Source organism: Lytechinus variegatus, chromosome 1 (genome assembly GCF_018143015.1).
Source record: "Lytechinus variegatus isolate NC3 chromosome 1, Lvar_3.0, whole genome shotgun sequence".
In the NCBI taxonomy this organism is placed as follows: Eukaryota; Metazoa; Echinodermata; class Echinoidea; order Temnopleuroida; family Toxopneustidae; genus Lytechinus; species Lytechinus variegatus.
In genome coordinates, this window is record NC_054740.1 from 84,489,418 (window position 1) to 84,508,480 (window position 19,063).

General features: G+C 35.7%; 1 protein-coding gene across 16 annotated transcripts in view; it reads right to left on the minus strand.

Moving 5' to 3' along the window:
• The window catches only part of LOC121425834 (muscle M-line assembly protein unc-89-like), a 177,513-nt gene continuing 158,450 nt past the window's right edge, over positions 1-19,063 (minus strand). For 14 of the 16 annotated variants that reach the window (XM_041622018.1, XM_041622024.1, XM_041621983.1 and 11 more), the window contains 9 exons: positions 18,686-18,863; positions 16,828-17,014; positions 16,319-16,384; positions 12,674-15,943; positions 9,643-9,833; positions 9,009-9,174; positions 8,405-8,575; positions 7,618-7,806; positions 1-2,963 (listed from right to left, as the gene is read on the minus strand). In XM_041622018.1, the coding sequence (XP_041477952.1) occupies positions 2,470-2,963; positions 7,618-7,806; positions 8,405-8,575; positions 9,009-9,174; positions 9,643-9,833; positions 12,674-15,943; positions 16,319-16,384; positions 16,828-17,014; positions 18,686-18,863 (4,912 nt within the window). In that variant the 3' untranslated portion in view covers positions 1-2,469. Of the gene's footprint in view, positions 2,964-5,548; positions 6,628-7,617; positions 7,807-8,404; positions 8,576-9,008; positions 9,175-9,642; positions 9,834-12,673; positions 15,944-16,318; positions 16,385-16,827; positions 17,015-18,685; positions 18,864-19,063 lie in introns of those variants that run through there. The other 2 variants (XM_041622010.1, XM_041622039.1) reach the window with 2 other exon arrangements.

Genomic DNA, 19,063 nt, shown 5'->3' on the forward strand with positions numbered 1-19,063 from the left:
CCCAAAAAGTAATATAAATCACCAAATTCTTAACATTACCAACAAAGATTAAGTCATTCTTTTTCACATTTAACATATTGATGGGTACAGGTTTATTACAGTAATAAAAAACTGAAAAAGAAATCATTACTTCTTTTTTTAATTTCTTTAATCTGCAATCAATTTAGCATTTTTCATGAATCAATAAAAAATATAAGATCGGTGTCTGGAAAAGTATAATCATATCGCAGATTTTTAAGGTAATTTATTAAAGGTACATAATCTTGCCATGTGAAGTTTGGTTTCATTTGATTGATTCTTTCCTTCAAATGCCCTCAGAAAAGGACATGCTATATCTGCTAGTATGACATGGGGCAATGATATTGGACACCTCACCCATTAACTTTTTTAGTTGATTTTTTTTGCATTATTAGATCAATTAATATTTCCAATCTATGCTAAACAATCTTCAAAGATTTTATTCTCTGTAAAATGGGCAACCCAATTCCAAACACTTCAAAATTATGTGAGTTCGGTTTAGTCTCACTCTCTTCAAAATTAAAGCTCTACATCAAAACCAGGGTTACGAATCTATGATCAGTTCCTATGGCAAGGGGGGGGGCACCTAGGCTAATCTTTAATTCAATCCTATACAAATTATCTTGGTTGGTTCATTGTTTAAAGAATGTGAGGGCAAAGAAGGACACAAACCAAGCTAAAAACAAAACCAAACTACACATGACACCCCAAGCTGGTATCAGCTGGGCAGCTTTGAAGTCCAATGGCTTCACTGATTTTTCTGAATCTGTGATTGAAAGTGAAACAGGTAGAAGCGATGAGCTCCACGAGGTATCCACATTTTTTTTTACAAAGTATGCATTTGTAATATCATTTTAAAGGCTGGTTTAAAAATGGCATTTTAAAGCTCAGCAACATTTTAGTGTACCAATTTAATGGGACAAAAGGCCTTTTAAACATGTTTCTGAGGCAAGAGTCTCTTACTTAATTTTAATGGAATCAAACAAAACAATAACAATCAAAAAGACACCATAATGACATTGTATAATAGGAGTCACAAAATCATATGAAATAATATGTGTTTGCCAAGACAAGTTCAAACATGTTGAAGCTTTAAGCAAAGTCTTTAGAATGAAAATGAGGTAATTGTCACATCACGTCTGAACAGTGATTAATCTTTTTTTTTTGCTAAGCTTTGTCACACTATATCTAAAAGAGGCTTTTAGATTAAAGGGATTGTAGCAATGATACGGTGAGAATAAGATGAGAATGAGATGGTGACAGTTATCAGAATTAATAGTTTTGGCATATTCTTTCTGTCTTCCGGTGACACTTTTTAATAATGATAAAGCTCTCTTAGCTTTGTTGCTTTATGCTCCTTAACAAGTTTAAGCCACTTTTCTGAGTAGTAACCCATCTTGATCCTTGCTTATACTCCCATTTCAGCAGAGTAATGGCAATGTAAAAGATACCAAAATGGCTTTCAAGATGTGGAACAGACTTTTGTTAAAGAGCCTAGTTCTTAGTATCCTGTGTGACCTTCACAAGCACAATATCCAGTGCATTATTAATTTCATTAAGGATGCTTTTATGGGAAACATTGATATTGGTTATAATATTCCCATAATAAATATGAAGAAACTATTTCCGAGTCACCTGGAAGTTTAATTGGATTTCAATTTGTTTAGAATATTCCAAATTATCATACTTCTGTTCTTGTTTGTATAGTATTTAAAGGTGATTTGTGTATCTTCTTCATATCTTTTATATATTCATATTTTAAATTTTATCCTTTTTCTCCACTCCCATTTCTTCTCTTCTCTCTCTCTCTCTCTTTGTGTATACTTATAGAAAAAAATATTTCCTTTACCCGATAAATAATGAATTCCATGATTCCCATTGGTATTTTGTAGATATCACCAGGTTTTAGTAGGCATCATCAATACCAGCATGGATGTAAACACCCTGACATTAAAATTGCTTCCATTCTCCAACATTACAGCGGCATTCAACAGTTCCTTGTCACCAACATCTTCATCATCAGCAGAAGCAGCAAGATCATCATCAACTTCATCAGAACTACCAATACCACCATACCATTTTCATCCTCAATGTAATCACCATCAGCAGCATTACCATCAATTCCAACTTTGTCATCCTCAACAAAATTATAACTATCATCATCTTCTTAACCACACTATTTTCTAAAATTGGAAACACATGAACAAAGCATCTACATCACCAGCACTCATGTTCTATCATGACTTATGGCATCACTAGTTATTTCCTCTTTCTCAATAAATATCACACAAAAATAGCACCAAACCCAATTATTAGAAACATTTGGAACTCAGTATAAAAAGATCCTTGAGACAATTATTTAAAAAAGTTATGGTACATTGTAGGAATTTTGTTATGTAAGCTTTAACAACAACGAATGAAAAAGCTGGGAATATGAAGGAAACTTTTTAATCAGTAGGAAAATATTAAAGATCTTTTTATATTGAGTTTCAACTGTTTACCTATATCCATCATCAGCATAAAAAGCATAGATATCGTCGTCATCATCATCATACTCATCATCATCACCATCGTCATCACCGTCATTATCATCATCATCATCATAATCTGCATCATCACTGGCATCATACCTTCAACAAGCAGCTGAGAACTGCATGTGACCTGTCCCGCCGGGTTGGAGGCCGTTACGGAAATACGACCCGAGTCGTCGGCAAGCACCTGAGGGATGTAGAGCGTGCTGGTCCCGTCCGAACCGGTGGAGACCCGCTTATGGGGCATGCTCTGAATCAGCCTTCCCTCATGAAACCACTGGACCTCAGGCCGCGGACTCCCCACCACTTTGCATTCAAAGCGGGCGGGGCTACCCTCGGCCACCTCTAGATTGACTATCTTCTTTAAAAACTTAGGGGGAACAGCAAACTCCGCTGCAGACTCAATTTCTTCAACTGGAAAAGGAGGCCAAAGTGAGAAGGAGATAAAAAAAGAAAGAAGAATCTTTTTTAAAAAGCACATCAGAATTTTGTTTCCAGACAAACCAAAAAAGATTAAAACTATTTCATCTCGTTCATTTTTAGAACAATGAATAATTTCAATATGGTTTGCAATGTGTAAGCCGCAAACTGAATTTCAGTATAAATATAAATAACATAAATATTGAGATGTGCATGGTTAATTTTGTGTGCAAAGCATCAGCCTCTTTACAGGGTGCAGGTGCAATTACGTATCACCCCTTTCTGGGGAAATTTGGTTTCACTTTGAATGTGAGTGTCTAGTGAATGAGACTACTGAAATCAAATTATGTGATTCTAATTCATGAATAATAAATGAATTGGGGTAAGCAATTAAGGATATTGAAAGCAGGGTGGAAGCCAATATGATAAATCATTAGGCCATGGTTTTTTCTAGTGGGATATATAATATAGATAGAAGCTGGGGATATATATATGTAGATATATAGAATTGATGAAGAAATTGAATGCGAAAGTGAGAGCAGCAAAAAGATAATATATGTGGCAAAAAACAGCCTGCGTTTCCCCCTAAGCTGATCATTCACACAAAACTAGCCATCCAAGACAACAAATAAACATCCATATGGTCCAAATATTGCCAAGTAGTCTTACCTCAAAGAGGTGAAGTGAATTTCTGTTTGGTTTGGTGAATAATTTAGCACGACATAAATTGAAACTAGGCAGAAATAGATGCTCTCTTCTAACACAAGATGTTGTTTCTGCCTAATTTCAAGTTATGTCATCTCACGTAAAAGTCCAGCTAGAATCCAAGGTTATTTCAAAGAAAAGTAGGCCATAAAATGAATCTGAATGCCCAAACCAGGTTAGTTTTTCATAAAATGGTGAGTTAGTTTACCATGGTGTGAAAAATATCATGACAACCATTATTAATTGAAAAGTATAAATAAACAGGAGCTAGTTATAAAAAAAATGAAGGAAGAGTCTTTCAAAATTCCACAAACTTGGCCCATACTGGATGTGTATTTGGCAATGATGGTGCTGAAAACAAGTCGCACACAACATCTCCGAATGCAAAGATTTGAAACAAAGATGTCTTGAAGCCAAATATATAGCTCTTTCACACTTCATGCTACTGTAGCCTTTAATGCATAAATCAATATTCTTTAATAAAAGGAACATTAAATGAAAACAAATACAAATTCGTATTACATACTAAATGATTAATAGACATAATCTGAGAATCAACAGATCTTGCTAGAGAAAATTTGGAACGAAAATAAATAAATAATAAGATTGAGTTTGGTTCACAATGTCCAAATAAAAGGTACGGCCTGATTGGCAGTGTGAGATATCATTCCTCTTTTGTCAATTTTTATCAAAAAAAAATTATTTTATGAAAGAAAGATATAAGTGAATAAACAATTTTTATTACTATTGCCATTTTATGAAATTGCACTACCTACTCACACAATAAAAAAAGTTATTCTAGATATCAAACTACATTTTACATGTAAAACCACTACCCCTTTCCCCCAAGATTATCACAGCATATATCATCATAGTAAAAGTACTGCATTTTCAAGCACTGATTTTTATCTTTGAGGAAGACATAAGGTGTTGTTGCTCGTTCAAATTACGAAAAAAAATCTGGACAATTTCAGCTATATTAACATAGCTTTCATAGACAAAAAGTTCAACACTTGATCCAATCACAATAATCAATAATGTAAAAAACATGAATTAAATAAATGACAATTTATACATAGATATAGGAAATGAATACATGTTTTCAATTACATATATAAGTTTATAGTCATAGATAACTGAAATCACTCAAATACTGCATACTTATGCCTGCAACATCCTTTCATCTGGAGCTTTCTAACATACTTCCCTTTAATTCCACTTTTAGCAAGAGATCTAACTTCTTCATGTTCTGTTCTGTTTTCTCAACTGAAATTCTCTTTAAATGAAATTGCACCAAATTAAGTGAAAATCACTTATTTAAAGATAAACATGCAAGTGTCACATCATGGACAGTTCAAACATCTATCTAGTCTATTGCACACAACTACAATATTTCTTCCTCTGGCAAGGTTTTTATCTAATGCACTTGTAAAGTTTCTAGGGTTTACCTACCTTACGTGATTTGACTGAAAGTCATGAAATTGCAATTTACAACATACACATATATATTCATGAAAATCCTTTTTTATTGTTTTATTTTATGATTTTTATATTTTTTTAATATCATTTGAACTGCAAAGTATCATAAGGCACAAATGGTGATACCAATTTCTTTTGTCAGAAAAAATCATTTATTACAAATGGGAGAATTTTCATATAAAGACAAAAAAAATAACATGCATATTTTTTCCAATAAACCACTTCTAGATATGATATCAAATCAAACAGTGCAACAAAGCAACTAATTTTGTAAACATTCCTCAAAGTTTATGAACATTTTATACATTTTGGTGCATATCCATCAATGATTCAGACCAAATTATGCTTACAAAAAAAAGAACTGTTCACATACTCTGATTTTTTGGCAGTCAGAATAATTTAAGAGTACTATGCAATTTGGCAGTGCAGTGCAAACATTTGGAAGATTTTGGTACATATTTGTCCATAAAATGGAGTTATAACAGAACATTCATGAAGAATGAGTGTATCCACAAAGAAGCAGTATACTAGAAAAATCTGAAGAAAAAAGAACCTGGGAATGACCATGTGAAATACACAATTGTGATATCAAGGAAACTGTTGGTGTAATGCACCAAGTGTTTGCTCATTATTCTCATACAGTTACTTCCAGACCTGATTTCTCCCATTTGGTTTCTTTCCACATCCACTTATTACCTATGTTATCTTTCAATGTAGCAAAAACACACTTGAAATTAAAGGTGCATATAACCCAATATACTCAAAAGATCTAGAAAACGGTGTGTGTGCATTAAGAAAGCTATTACTCCTATGGCATTGCAGAAGGGGAAAAAAATCTGAAGCTACTGTTACTGTTTTTATGTCTGATCCGTTTTCGCTTGCTTCCTTTAGAAAATAATGGTTTCTTGAATCAACTAGTATGAAAATCACAATGTTCTTGACACACTTCACTGCTAAATCCTAATTTCAATTTTCCTCTTCAATTGTCAAATAACATAACATATCTCAGAAATGTCAGCTCCCATGTGCTAAAAAAATCTACATGCATACTAGTATGTGCAGTTTAATATATAAACGGAACATAAATTGGTACTTTTCTATAAACTTCAGTATTGAAAAAAATGTAAATCTAATCATTCTGATAATCTCTGAATTCTGAGAGCTGATATTTCTTCCTTGATATATAGAGGAAAATTATCGATGGTTTTGACAATGAGTGAATAAATATTACACTATAATTTCTAACAACATATTCACAAGCCATTAATTGATGGTACTTCACATTTATGTACCAATATGTTAATTATCTATGCACAGATGAGATTGATCTGGACAGTTTTCAGCCATAAATTGCCCACAATGTGCATATCTGGCCACATTACAACTGAATGTGTTCCACCAAATTTAATAAAAAATTCCAAAAAAGACTTTCTTTGCAATGCTTGCTGACATGCATGACATCATGGTCTTTTTCCTGTCAAAGAAAATGATAATCAATAGATAGATTTCAAAAATTTAGTTTTAGTTTAGTTAATCAAAATCAGCAAACAACAGGAAACAAAAACAGTTTGTTTTAGTATGGTTTCCAAAAATTGTTAGGGGTACTTTTAAAGGTTCCTGAAAAACATGAATTTGCTTTAGAAATTTGGTATCGATCAAAACTCGTCTTATGAAAACATCTTTTGAAAGATCTTGTGGCTTATGAATATGTTGTTAGTTACAAAAAAGTGGTCATGTGCAAGAGAAATTTCGAACAGAAATATGTGTATGTACACTATTTTTAATATTATCTTTTCACGAATTTACAGACATAAAACAGACAGATGTCAGCTTTTACACAAGAATGAAAAAGTGATGATTACACAACAATACACTGTGGCAAACATATTCCACTTGTAACAATATTTCAGTACGAAATTTCGCTTGCTTCATGTCAATCAAAAATATTACACACACCACCCCATAGATAAATAAATCATATAAATTACAGTATACATCATCTTGACATGTGCTAAATTCATGAGATCAACTAAAGGTAAGTTTAAAAGATAATGTGGCTTCCTGAATATTGAGTTTAATGAAAGATGTTGGTAGCAACTATGAATGATTGCTAAGAATATGCTTACAAAACCTAGATGTAAAGGACCCAAATACAGGAATGGGATCAGTATATATGATCACAAGTTATTGTGCTATATTCTAGGATATATATAATTAATGATGTCATAATTTATGGATATGACAATCTCTTAGATATTCCTCTATCATATTGGAGATAGTTACAGAAACTAAGTCCCTTGTTGATTATTGAATAAATAGGTTATACATGATTAATGGGAGTACACAAGTATAAAAAGAATGAATTAATAAGTTGAATCCAAAAAGGTGTTATTACAGCAGTGTTTGAATTCAAGGTGATAGAATTAGAAAGAGCACCCTCAAAGGTCATCAGACTCCCACTCACCTTGTACGTTCAAGATCCCACTGCAGGATATACGTCCAGCGTTGTTAAACGCCTCACAGACGTATTCCCCACCATCTTCCTGGAAGACCTCGTTGATCTGGAGTCGGGCGATCCCGTCATCGTAGCTCATGCGGAAGTAGCGTGATGGCTTGATGATGCCTCCGTTGTGGTACCAGTTTATAACAGGAGCTTTATATGGGAAAAGAAAAATATATTTTTTCAAGAAGTGAAGATAAAAATTTATTTTTTCATTGGTGCAGTTATATCATAGAATGAAGAGCATTAATCATAATGATCTTCAGCCTACAGCCTCCTTTTAATAGGGCATGTGATATGAGACAGCAGTCGCTGACTAAGTGTACCGAATATCTGTATATGCATTCAAATAAATATGAAACTCATCAACTTCACTGATTTGTTTAGAAGGTATAATAACATGACTGAATCAAGAGGACCATTCTTTAATATTTAGCTGTCTAATTGAAGAGACATATTCAATAAACATCATAAAGGGCATATGTATTTAATGAATTCATCACATGCTTGAAATTGGAAAAATTGAAAGGGATATACATATTTTGATTCTGTAATTGTACAAAGATCTAACATTTCAATCAAGATAAAGTAAATAAAATATCCAAAACAAAGGGCAGTGACTGATCAAACAAACCCTCTAGAATCTAGCTGTGTTCTAACAGACCATGTTCATTTCCCGCCCCTCACATCAGGACTGCTATAAAAGAAATATTCTGAAACTCTCAATTATATTTGCACTACATGTACTCACGAGGGGTTCCGACGACTTCACAGGCGAGTTCCACAGGGCTGCCATCTGGCACTAGGCAGTCGGTGAGCACACTCCTGAACTCAGGCAGAGTGGCAAATCCAATTGGCTGTACCTCAGGGTGGTGATGGGGTACCTCTGGGTAGTGAGGCTCAAAGTCATCTGGTTTGTCCCCTAATCAAGGCAGCAAATAAAGTAAATGGATTTAGGAATTGGATAGTTCTGAATAAGAGTTGGCAACCCTGTACTTCTGAAAGATCAGGGTGGTGTTTCATACTAAAGACTTGATATAACATATACACAAGTTTACTATAAGCAGATCACATTGAATGATTTCAATAGCTCTACACTGTTATTGCAAATTCGTTTTATAGCAAGTTTTATGAAACAGGCCCCAGGGCACCACTTCATGAAGCTCGCTAACACTGACAAGTTTTTTTCAGACAGATACCATAGTGTCAGTCAACAGATCAGTGCATCACAGCTAATCATAACAAAGGATTTCGACAATATTGCCAGAGCTGACAAGACTGTCCGCGCTGACTCCTTTGATGAAATGGTGCCTAAAAGGCCAGATAGATCATAATGGAAGTGAGGAGAAAACTACCTTGGATCTGGATCCTGAAGCAGTGTGTCTTCTTGCCGCTGGGGCCGACGATCTCAATGGTGTAGTTTCCTGCATCCTCTGGTAGACATTCCAAGATGAGCAGGGTGTGGATATCTTCATCCTGAAGGATCTTCATCCTGGGAACACTGGTCAGAAGACGACCATCCTATCATCAAAGACAAAATGTTTGTTTGTACCTTTTTAATTTTACCATATCACTATGAAAACACAAATGGTTCTTGAGGAGAGGACCAAGGATTCACTTAGCAATATTCATTTAAGTATAATTAAATCATATAAAAAGGCCCCGTATGTCACAAAACGTGTGTTTTGTTATAACAACATATTATGTAAAGCAAGACTACCATTTAGGTACCTTAACAAAAGTCATGTCCATGACTTTCCCAATCCCCCTCCTCATTGTTTTGTCTACTTCAAAATTGAAAAAATTTGAAGTTAAAGATTTTTAGCAATATTCCTGCTAAACAGTGCAACTCGTAGTTTTGTTAAGGTGCATGTACCTGACCTGAAAAAAGAAATACAGAAACCCAGAGAAATATCTACTACAGAATCACACTACAGGTGGTATGCTGTAAGCATCTTGAGCAATTTTCTTATCCTTCATCCAACTGACCTTCGACCAGATGACCTTTGGAACAGGGTTCCCTCCAACACGGCAGGACAGTCTGACCGGCTCTCCTGGTGCTCCAACCGTCATGGGAGGTGGAGCAGAGAGGAAGCACGGTGCAAGCTGCATCATTTCCATCGGTTGTGCTGCTGCTGCTGGCTGCGCTGGCTGCATAGTCTGCGTTGGCTGTTGGTATTCTGCAAGTGAAAATAAGGTAGCCACAAAAGTGTTAAATGCGAAATTATGGGAAGGACTAATAATAAAAATAAGCAAGCATGACTGTAATAGCTAACCAAAACATGACAGGAGTTATCACTCATATGTGAGAAATAGAACACCTTTTTTAACACAGTGTAATGCAATTCATTTTAATGTGAACATAATAAAGATAATTCATGTACATCAAAATTGCTTGAAAGTTTGATATTGACAATTTGGTCAAGATAGTTCAATCAAGATTAAAACCCAAAGATCCCTCAGCTTATTCAGAAAATTATCAAGTACAATCATTAAAATTAGTAATTCAATAGCATTTTTGTACACTAAATTTCAACTAATTTATAAAGAATATTGGCATATTAAAGTATTATTCAGTGTTATAATCATCCAGTTATATTTCCATGGCATTAGGTTTTAAGAATAAAAATGCTATCAAGTTCATCAACATTCTCTGTTGAAATATTAATATCAACCATTATTCCAAGGCTTTATTATTCACAGGAAAAAAATAGTTCGAGAAAGAAATTAGGAAAGTTTGTGAAAGAAGTTTTTGAAATAAACAGCTTTAAGATGGTTTCATGTGTGACAAGGACGACGCCTTCTTTTTCGTTAGGCACTGTGAAGTGGAGTTCATCATGAATGAATAGATAATGAATCATTTCTGCATGGCTAATAATGCAAATGTAATGACCCATGTCAGACGCAGTGAATTGATGAAAAATAATGTAAACATAGTTTTGCATCCATATTACTATTTATTTGTTATGCTTGATAACATATTCCTAATACTGGAAAGGAGTTTTGAAATGTATGGTTGATATTTGACGACACATGGCACAACTATGAGATGATAGTCATTTGATCATGTATATTAACATTAACAAGTGGAATGCCTCTGGCGGTCTCACCTGCATCACGCGATTCAACATAGCAGCAGTGATGACTTTGAAAACTACTATAACTTGCACAAGATATTCAGTGATACTTGATTACTCTTATGTCCAAGTTTCAAAGTCAGATCAATAAACTTTCAAAGTTATGATGGTAATTCAACAGATACCCCATTATGGCCAAAGTTCATTGACCTTTGACCTTTGTCATGTGACCTGAAATGAGCACAAGATGTTCAGTGATATTTGATTACTCTTATGTCCAAGTTTTATGAACTAGACCAACATACTTTCAAAGTTATGATGGTAATTCAACAGATACCCCCAAATCGGACAAAGTTCATTGACCCTAAATGACCTTTGACCTTGGTCATGTGACATGAAACTCATGCAGGATGTTTGGTGATACTTGATTAACCTTATGTCCAAGTTAAATGAACTAGGTCCATATATTTTCTAAGTTATGATGACATTTCAAAAGCTTAACCTCAGGTTAAGATTTTGATGTTGATTCCCCGAACATGGTCTAAGTTCATTGACCCTAAATGACCTTTGACCATAGTCATGTGACATGAAACTCACGTAGGATGTTTAGTAATACTTGATTAACCTTATGGCTAAGTTTCATGAACTAGGTCCATATACTTTCTAAGTTATGATGTCATTTCAAAAGCTTAACTTAAGTTAAGATTTGATGTTGACGCCGCCGCCGTCGGAAAAGCGGCGCCTATAGTCTCACTCTGCTATGCAGGTGAGACAAAAACTGCTCGCCACTTACAGGAAGATTTATTAAATTTCTATTTCTTAAATTTCTCAAATAAAAAGTAAAATCAAATAGAATATTTGTTAAATAAAAAACTAGGTTAACATAAGATTCTACAGTTACATAGACACTTTATCCCAAATAAAAGTAGACAAAGAAGAAACAATTACAATGTATAGATATTATAAATTACGTTTCGGTTTGAGAAAATTACTTTGAAATTGGCATACACTTTGTGTAATTCTTTATTTTTCTGTAATTTCTAATAATCAACTTTTTCCTGTCAAAGAAGTCAAATAACTTTCTTTCCAATTAGTTTGCAAGGTTATATTTTCAAATTAAAAAAAATATTTAGATTGGCAAAAATGAAAATATATGAAATTAAATCATGAACATGATTCGTAATGAAGTAAATAGCAATTATGACACGGTAATAGTAAAACTGTACAATAACATGACAGACCAAAAGACTCAATTTCTCTCTCTAACAAAAAGTTTTTTAAAAAACAATGGGAACTCCTTTCTGTCTGCTCTGACTTCAGAAGATACAAATTTACAAAACATGCAAACACTGTTTGAAGACACCAACTATATTCAGCAAAAATGGCAGCAAAATCAGCATTAAAATGCAAACATGTCTGAACACTGCCACATCATATGCACAACAGCAAAAGTATGCTATAGCATCTCAATTCATCAAAATAGGGTGAACTATTTTTCTTTTCTGAAGCCTACGCTATGAAGCATAGATAGTCTGTTGCACATGTGCATATTTGAAACATATTTTCTATGGCAAAGATGTCCCTTTCTAGTATTTTATTTGAAATACAGCAGAATTATCAAATAAGAATTTTGATTTAGAATTTTCAAAAAGAAACACAACAGAGAGTATAGATGGCAAGATACACACAAAACACAGAACTGAACATAAAAAAGAGAATTACAAATTAAGAATACAATGTGTGGTTATTCTACATAATGGAGAAAAGGACATGGTTATGGAATGCAATATGTAAGCTAGATGTGAGTGTTCTGCAATAAAGCTATGATCCAGCATTGTTGTCAATGGCAAAGTTTGAGCTAAAGAGACTTGGAGAGAAGATGAAGCAAGTGCGAATAGTTTTCAGAGGTTTTTAATGGTAGAGAAATGCATGTAGATTTGTACCTTCCACTGTCAACATTGCTGTAGAAGCAGCAACACCGAGGTCATTCTTGACTTGGACTTCAATCATACTGTTGTCATCAGGAGTCGTGTTCGGCACCGTCAAGGAACTGTAATCATCACTCACCAGGATCCCACATTCATCAGAGTCCTCCAGTTCATACCCATCTTGGTACCATGTCACTTCGAATGGTGCGATACCCGTGAAGTCAATATGGAAGGTGATGGACTCGCCTTGCTTACACTTGATGTCTTGGAGACGCTGCTTAATGATTGGAGACCCGGTTGGATTCAGAGCCCTCATCTGTGTCATGGATATCCTTTTTGCTAACACCCTATTCTCATTTACTTCCTCCACCTCCTCTTCTCCACCATCCTCAGTTGAACTTTCAGTCAGTTCCTTCCTTTGAGCCATGGTTTCAGTTTCACTCATGGGCTTTATGGGATCATATTGTGAGGACCGTGCCTTGGAAAAAATAACTGAATTCTTTCCAAAGGGTGATCCGACAAGTCTTGGAAAAGTCTCTTCTTCATCATCATCAAAGAAGCTTTTCCACTTAGGTTTTTGTTCTTCTTCATTGGGTTTGAAGTCTACAGTGATATCAAAACCAACTGCATCATCATCCTCAACAGAAGGATCAGGCTGTTGCTGTGGCAATGCTTCGACTGGGAGAATACTTTCTTCCATGACTTTTTCTTCAACACCTTGTCTTGATGCAATTTCTAGAACAACTTCAAAACTGGGATCCTCTGAAGGACTTGCAACTGTTCTTTGTGGTAATGCTTCCTGATTGCCTTGATCCTGATGCAGCATCAATCTCGCCTTGGATACCTGTGTTTCCTCATCACTACTAGTAGATGAGGAGGAGGATGAAAGAGATGATGAAGAAGATGTCATCTGTATTTTCTGTTCCTCCTTGGTACCTTGGAGATTTGATTTCAACTTCCTGGACATTAATTTGGTTTCTAAGGCCTCATGCTCATATTCCGATGATGAACTTGAGGAAGTCCTTTCTTTTTGATTTCCAGCTGAGAGCTGTGTGTTTATATTAATCTCCAGTGGGGTATAGTGTTGGTCGTCTCTCCTCAATGGTGAAACTTTTGTAACATCTCCATCAGACGAGTGAGGTGATGAAGAACTCCTTGATGATGACAAATAATCACCTGATGAATTGTCTTCTCTCACGTGTGACGGTTCTTCTTTTGATTGCCGTCTTTGAAACACAATGGCTGTAGAGTATGAATGTCGATCAGATTCTGGCTCTGATTCTCCTGAATCAGATGAAGAGGAATGAGATGATGATGATGAAGTGGGAGAAGAGCGTTTGTCAGATGGTTTCCGATGAAAGGGGTCTCTTGATATTGGCAATGACCTGTCAAATTTATCATCTTGAATGGGAGGTTTCTCAAGCATGACTTCTGCAATGTATGGCTCAACCTTACCTCCCTCTGCTTCTTTAGTAACAGGATCTTTATACGATTCTTCTGATTCTGATGAAAAACTAGATGATGAGTTTGAAGATTTCCTTTGTTCAATTTGTTGTTTTTGTGTCAAGGTTCCGGGTTGTACTGGTAAAGCCCTGTCAAATTTATCATCTTGAATTGGAGGTTTCTCCAGCATCACTTCAACGATAAATGGCTCACTCTCATTCGGATTCGGAACTTTGGTACTTTGATCCTCTAATTCTTCAGAATCTGATGAAGACCTAGAAGAGGATGATGAAGAACATAAAGGTTCATCTCCACCACGTTGCCCTTGTGCAAGGGAGCTACTTCCAAACGGAAATACTTTGTCAACTTTATCATCCTTGATTGGTGACTTCTCAAGCATATCTTCCACAGCATATGGTTGCTCATTCTTTTTTCTGCCAGATACATAATCTTTATGGATGGGCTGTACATTATCTTCTGAATCTGAGGACGGTGAAGATGATGAGGAATGACTGGAGAGGTTTTTGAACGTGTCTGAGTCTTCTGATTTGCCAGACCTGCCTGATACCGGTAATGCTCTATCAAATGTATCGTTTTCAATTGGCGGTTTCTCTAGCATGAGTTGAACAATGTATGGTTCACTACACCCTACTTTGTCAGTTCCATCATCCAGAGAGATAGGCACTGAAAATGAAGATGTAAAGCGGTCACTGGTTTGAGGGTCATCAGCCTCTTGAGGAGGAATCCCTTTTAAGTTGGTAGAAAGATCTGAATTGACTGGTGTACTTCTTCCGTCTCCTTCTGAACCATCTTCATCATCGGAAGATGAAGCGGTTTTGGTGTCACTGTCATTTTCAAAGATATCTCTTTGTTTCGGACGTGAAAATACAGCCTGCTCTCTCAGCGGTATGACCTCCTCACGTGAAATGGGGATCAGATAATCCCCATCATGTTGTCTGTAAAGATCTGGCTGATTCTGTTGTCTTGGTTGGACTTCCTCTTCAAGTGCTTCAATCTCAAGAGCTGGAAGGTAGTCCTCTGAGGACACCGGTGTTGATGTCTCAGAGTCACTATATATTCCTCCATTCTTTGTTTGTCTGTAAACTGGTTGAAAGTACATAGCGCTCCTTGAGGATTTCTGTGGTTCTTCCTGAGCCTGCGTGCTATCTGAAATGCTTGACGTGGGCATGGTGTAGTCATCAGTGGTACCATCTGAAGGCATGTGTTCCAGTCTCTCTGGGAAGGACAGTTCTTCGTAATCACCATCTGAGAGAACTTCTGCAGTGATATTTTCCTCCACAGAAAGCTTACTCTCTCGCCCACCGAGCTTCTGGTAGAGATAAGTAACACTGCTCTCCTCACTGTGGACAGATTCTGATGTGACACTTTCATCAACAGGAACCTTGTCGGCGTCTGTGAGCATATCAAGATTCATAGGGGCATTTCTTTCAGGTGTAACAACTTCAGTTTCTACTTGTTCATCTTCTGGAAGTTTTATGCCATCCAATCCCTTTCTCTCAACCACTACAGGTGTTATATCTTCATCGTTGGCAAGCGTTCTTTCTGTAAGAGAGGGATATCTCTTGGCACTATCATCCAAGTTCATGTCAGTTTTCTTAGCTGGAGTGCTTCTAAGACTGTCCCTGAAGGGAAGTCTGTTTTTATTGGTCTCTTTTGCCATGTCAAAAGAAGATGACTTTGGGACAGGTTTAAGCTTAACTGCAAGTGCAGGGCCAGCACTGACCCTCCTTGGGGTGCCTGCTTGATTTCTGGAAAGGAGGAATGGGGCTGCATGCTGGGAACGTCGCCTGAATACTTCCTCTAATTCATTAGGTTTCTCATCTGTTTAAATCAATGGCATGCAATTGAATGATTTATTGATTAGCGTAATGAAATTATTCATTATTTTTTATACTAGATTTTTAATATTAATCAAATATGTTTCAGTAAAATTCAATGGAAAAACAAAATAAATCATGTTCTCATATTTGGAATACTGACTGTTAAATTCATGCAAAGTTATAGGTACATAATATGTGTTCAGTGCCTTGCACTGTAGATTGAAACATGCTGTTGCATTCATTGATTTAATCACACATTGTTCATCAAAATCTTTAATATTTCTTTAATAAAAAAAATAAAGGATTTAATGACCACTTTTGGGAGAATGTGAAGAGTATGGGGTCTTCGGAAAATAAAAAGACAAGACAATCTTACGTGGCTTTGCAGCTTGAGTCTTCTGCAATCCAGGAATCTTCGGCTTGGGCTGTGGAACTTTCTCTTCTGATCGATACAAATATACAATACAAAACTTACTAGTTGGAACATACATGGACATGAAATGTATTCTTCTCCAAATATCAAATCTCCTCTCTTTCTAAATTATTAGTACCTCCAGAAAATCTTAGCATTAAAACTATGTAAGTGGAAACAAATCACACTTCACAGCAAAAATACATTGTACTTTGTTCCTTACAATACATATACAGTGCATGTCTCTAAAAACTCAAACCAAATTGTTAACTTCACTTTATGAATTCCACATATTTATTATGAAGTGACATTTGTTTGTTAAACTCAAAAAGATATAAGCAATCTCCAAACAGTCAAACAAAATGAATTGACAGGAAGTATTAAATATCCATTCTCACTTCTTAACTTTTCCAGAAAAATAATCACTTAAGTCTCTGGATTTGGTAACAGGTAAATGATGTTTAAATAACTACCTTTCGGTGTTGGCTTCAGTAATGGGGGTGGGACATCCTTTGGTTTGACTTCTAGTTTTGTCTTGAACTCCACCATACCCAATTTGTTGCGAGCGACCAATCTGATGACTCCAGAGTCGCCAACACGGGCTTTGGTGATCTCCATGTAGTGTATGCCGTCAAACCAAGATCTCATACGAGCCCCTTGCTGTAAGTGTAAAACAAAATATTTGTTAAGGCTAGATTAAACTCAGTCCAAATCAACTGGTTTGTATTGTTCCACAAAGCACATAGAGATGCTATTATCATTATTATGTTTTATTCTGTTATGAATACTTTTTTGAACAAGTGGAATGCCTCTGGACGTCTCACCTGCATCACGCAGTTCAATATAGCAGCAGTGCTGACTTTGAAAACTACTCTAACACGCACAAGATGTTCAGTGATACATGGTTACTCTTATGTCCACTTTTTATGAACTAGACCAATAAACTTACAGAGATATGATGGTTATTCAACACAAAACCCCAACATGGCCAAAGTTCATTGACCTTACATGACCTTTGACCTTGATCGTATGGCCTGAAACTCGCACAGGATGTTCAGTGATACTTGATTACTCTTATGTACAAGTTTCATGAATCAGATCCATAAAATTTTAAAGTTATGATGGTAATTCAACAGATACACCCAATTCGGCCAAAGTTCATTGACCTTTGACCTTGGTCATGTGACCTGAAATGCGCACAGGATGTTCAGTGATACTTGATTACTCTAATGTCCAAGTTTAACGAACTAGACCAATAAACTTTCAAAGTTATGATGGTAATTCAACAGATACCCCCGATTAGGCCAAAGTTCATTGACCCTAAATGACCTTTGACCTTAATCATGAGACCTGAAACTTGCACAAAATGTTCAGTGATGCTTGATTACTATTATGTCCAAGTTTCATGAATCAGATCCATAAATATTCAAAGTTATGATGGGAATTCAACAGATACCCCCAATTCGCCAAAGTTCATTGACCCTAAATGACCTTTGACCTTGGTCATGTGACGTGAAACTCATGCAGGATGTTCAGTGATACTTGATTAACCTTATGTCCAAGTTTCATGAACTAGGTCCATATATTTTCTAAGTTATGATGACATTTCAAAAACTTAACCTCAGGTTAAGATTTTGATGTTGATTCCTCCAACATGGTCTAAGTTCATTGACCCTAAATGACCTTTGACCTTGGTCATGTGACATGAAACTCTAAAAAGGATGTTCAGTAATACTTGATTAACCTTATGGCCAAGTTTCATGAACTAGGTCCATATACTTTCTAAGTTATGATGTCATTTCAAAAACTTAACCTCAGGTTAAGATTTGATGTTGACGCCGCCGCCGTCGGAAAAGCGGCGCCTTTAGTCTCACTCTGCTACGCAGGTGAGACAAAAATCCACTTCTCTTGTTAAGAAATGTCTTTTATTGTTTCACAATTCCATTATTTAACTGTTTATTTCATTGTGATATTATTGTTCTGTTTCGTATTGCATTTCAACCTATTCTTGCAGGGTTCTTCTTAGAAAGTAACAATATACCATGGGGACTTTCATGATAAAGGTAGCAGAATAAATGAACACATTAAAATGAATGAGTAAATAAATGAACAAAGAAATAAATAATCAATTGAACAAATATTAATCATATCATCAACATCGCCATCATCATCATCATCATCACAGTCAACATCATTGTTGTGTTGTCATCATGATGAATAACATTATCAGGCTCCTTCTTCAACATCAAAATCAGCATCCTCATCAATTACACCTTCTTTTACATAGACATGTCCTCATAACCAGTTCTGATCACAGTGTCAAAAACCTACCCCTATGATCTGCAGATCCTCTCTAAACCATGATACTCTTGGTGCTGGTACTCCTGAGATTCGGCATGAGAAACGTGCATTCTCGCCTTCCAGAATGCTCACTGGCTCCGGAACCGTCACTAATTCTGGGCGACTGAACTCTTCTGATGGAAATTTACTATCATCTGGAAAGTCTCCCCTACACGATCAATTATAATAAAAGATGAGATGTACTTTGCAAGTTGTACTCTTTGATATCATTTATACATACTGTAAAGGTAACCAATACACCTAGCATTAAGTAAACTATAAAAAAGAGGTCAATACAATGCATTGATACATGAAGGCTGGGAAATATGTAAAAAAAAAATTACATTTAATCTATAAAAATATCATGAA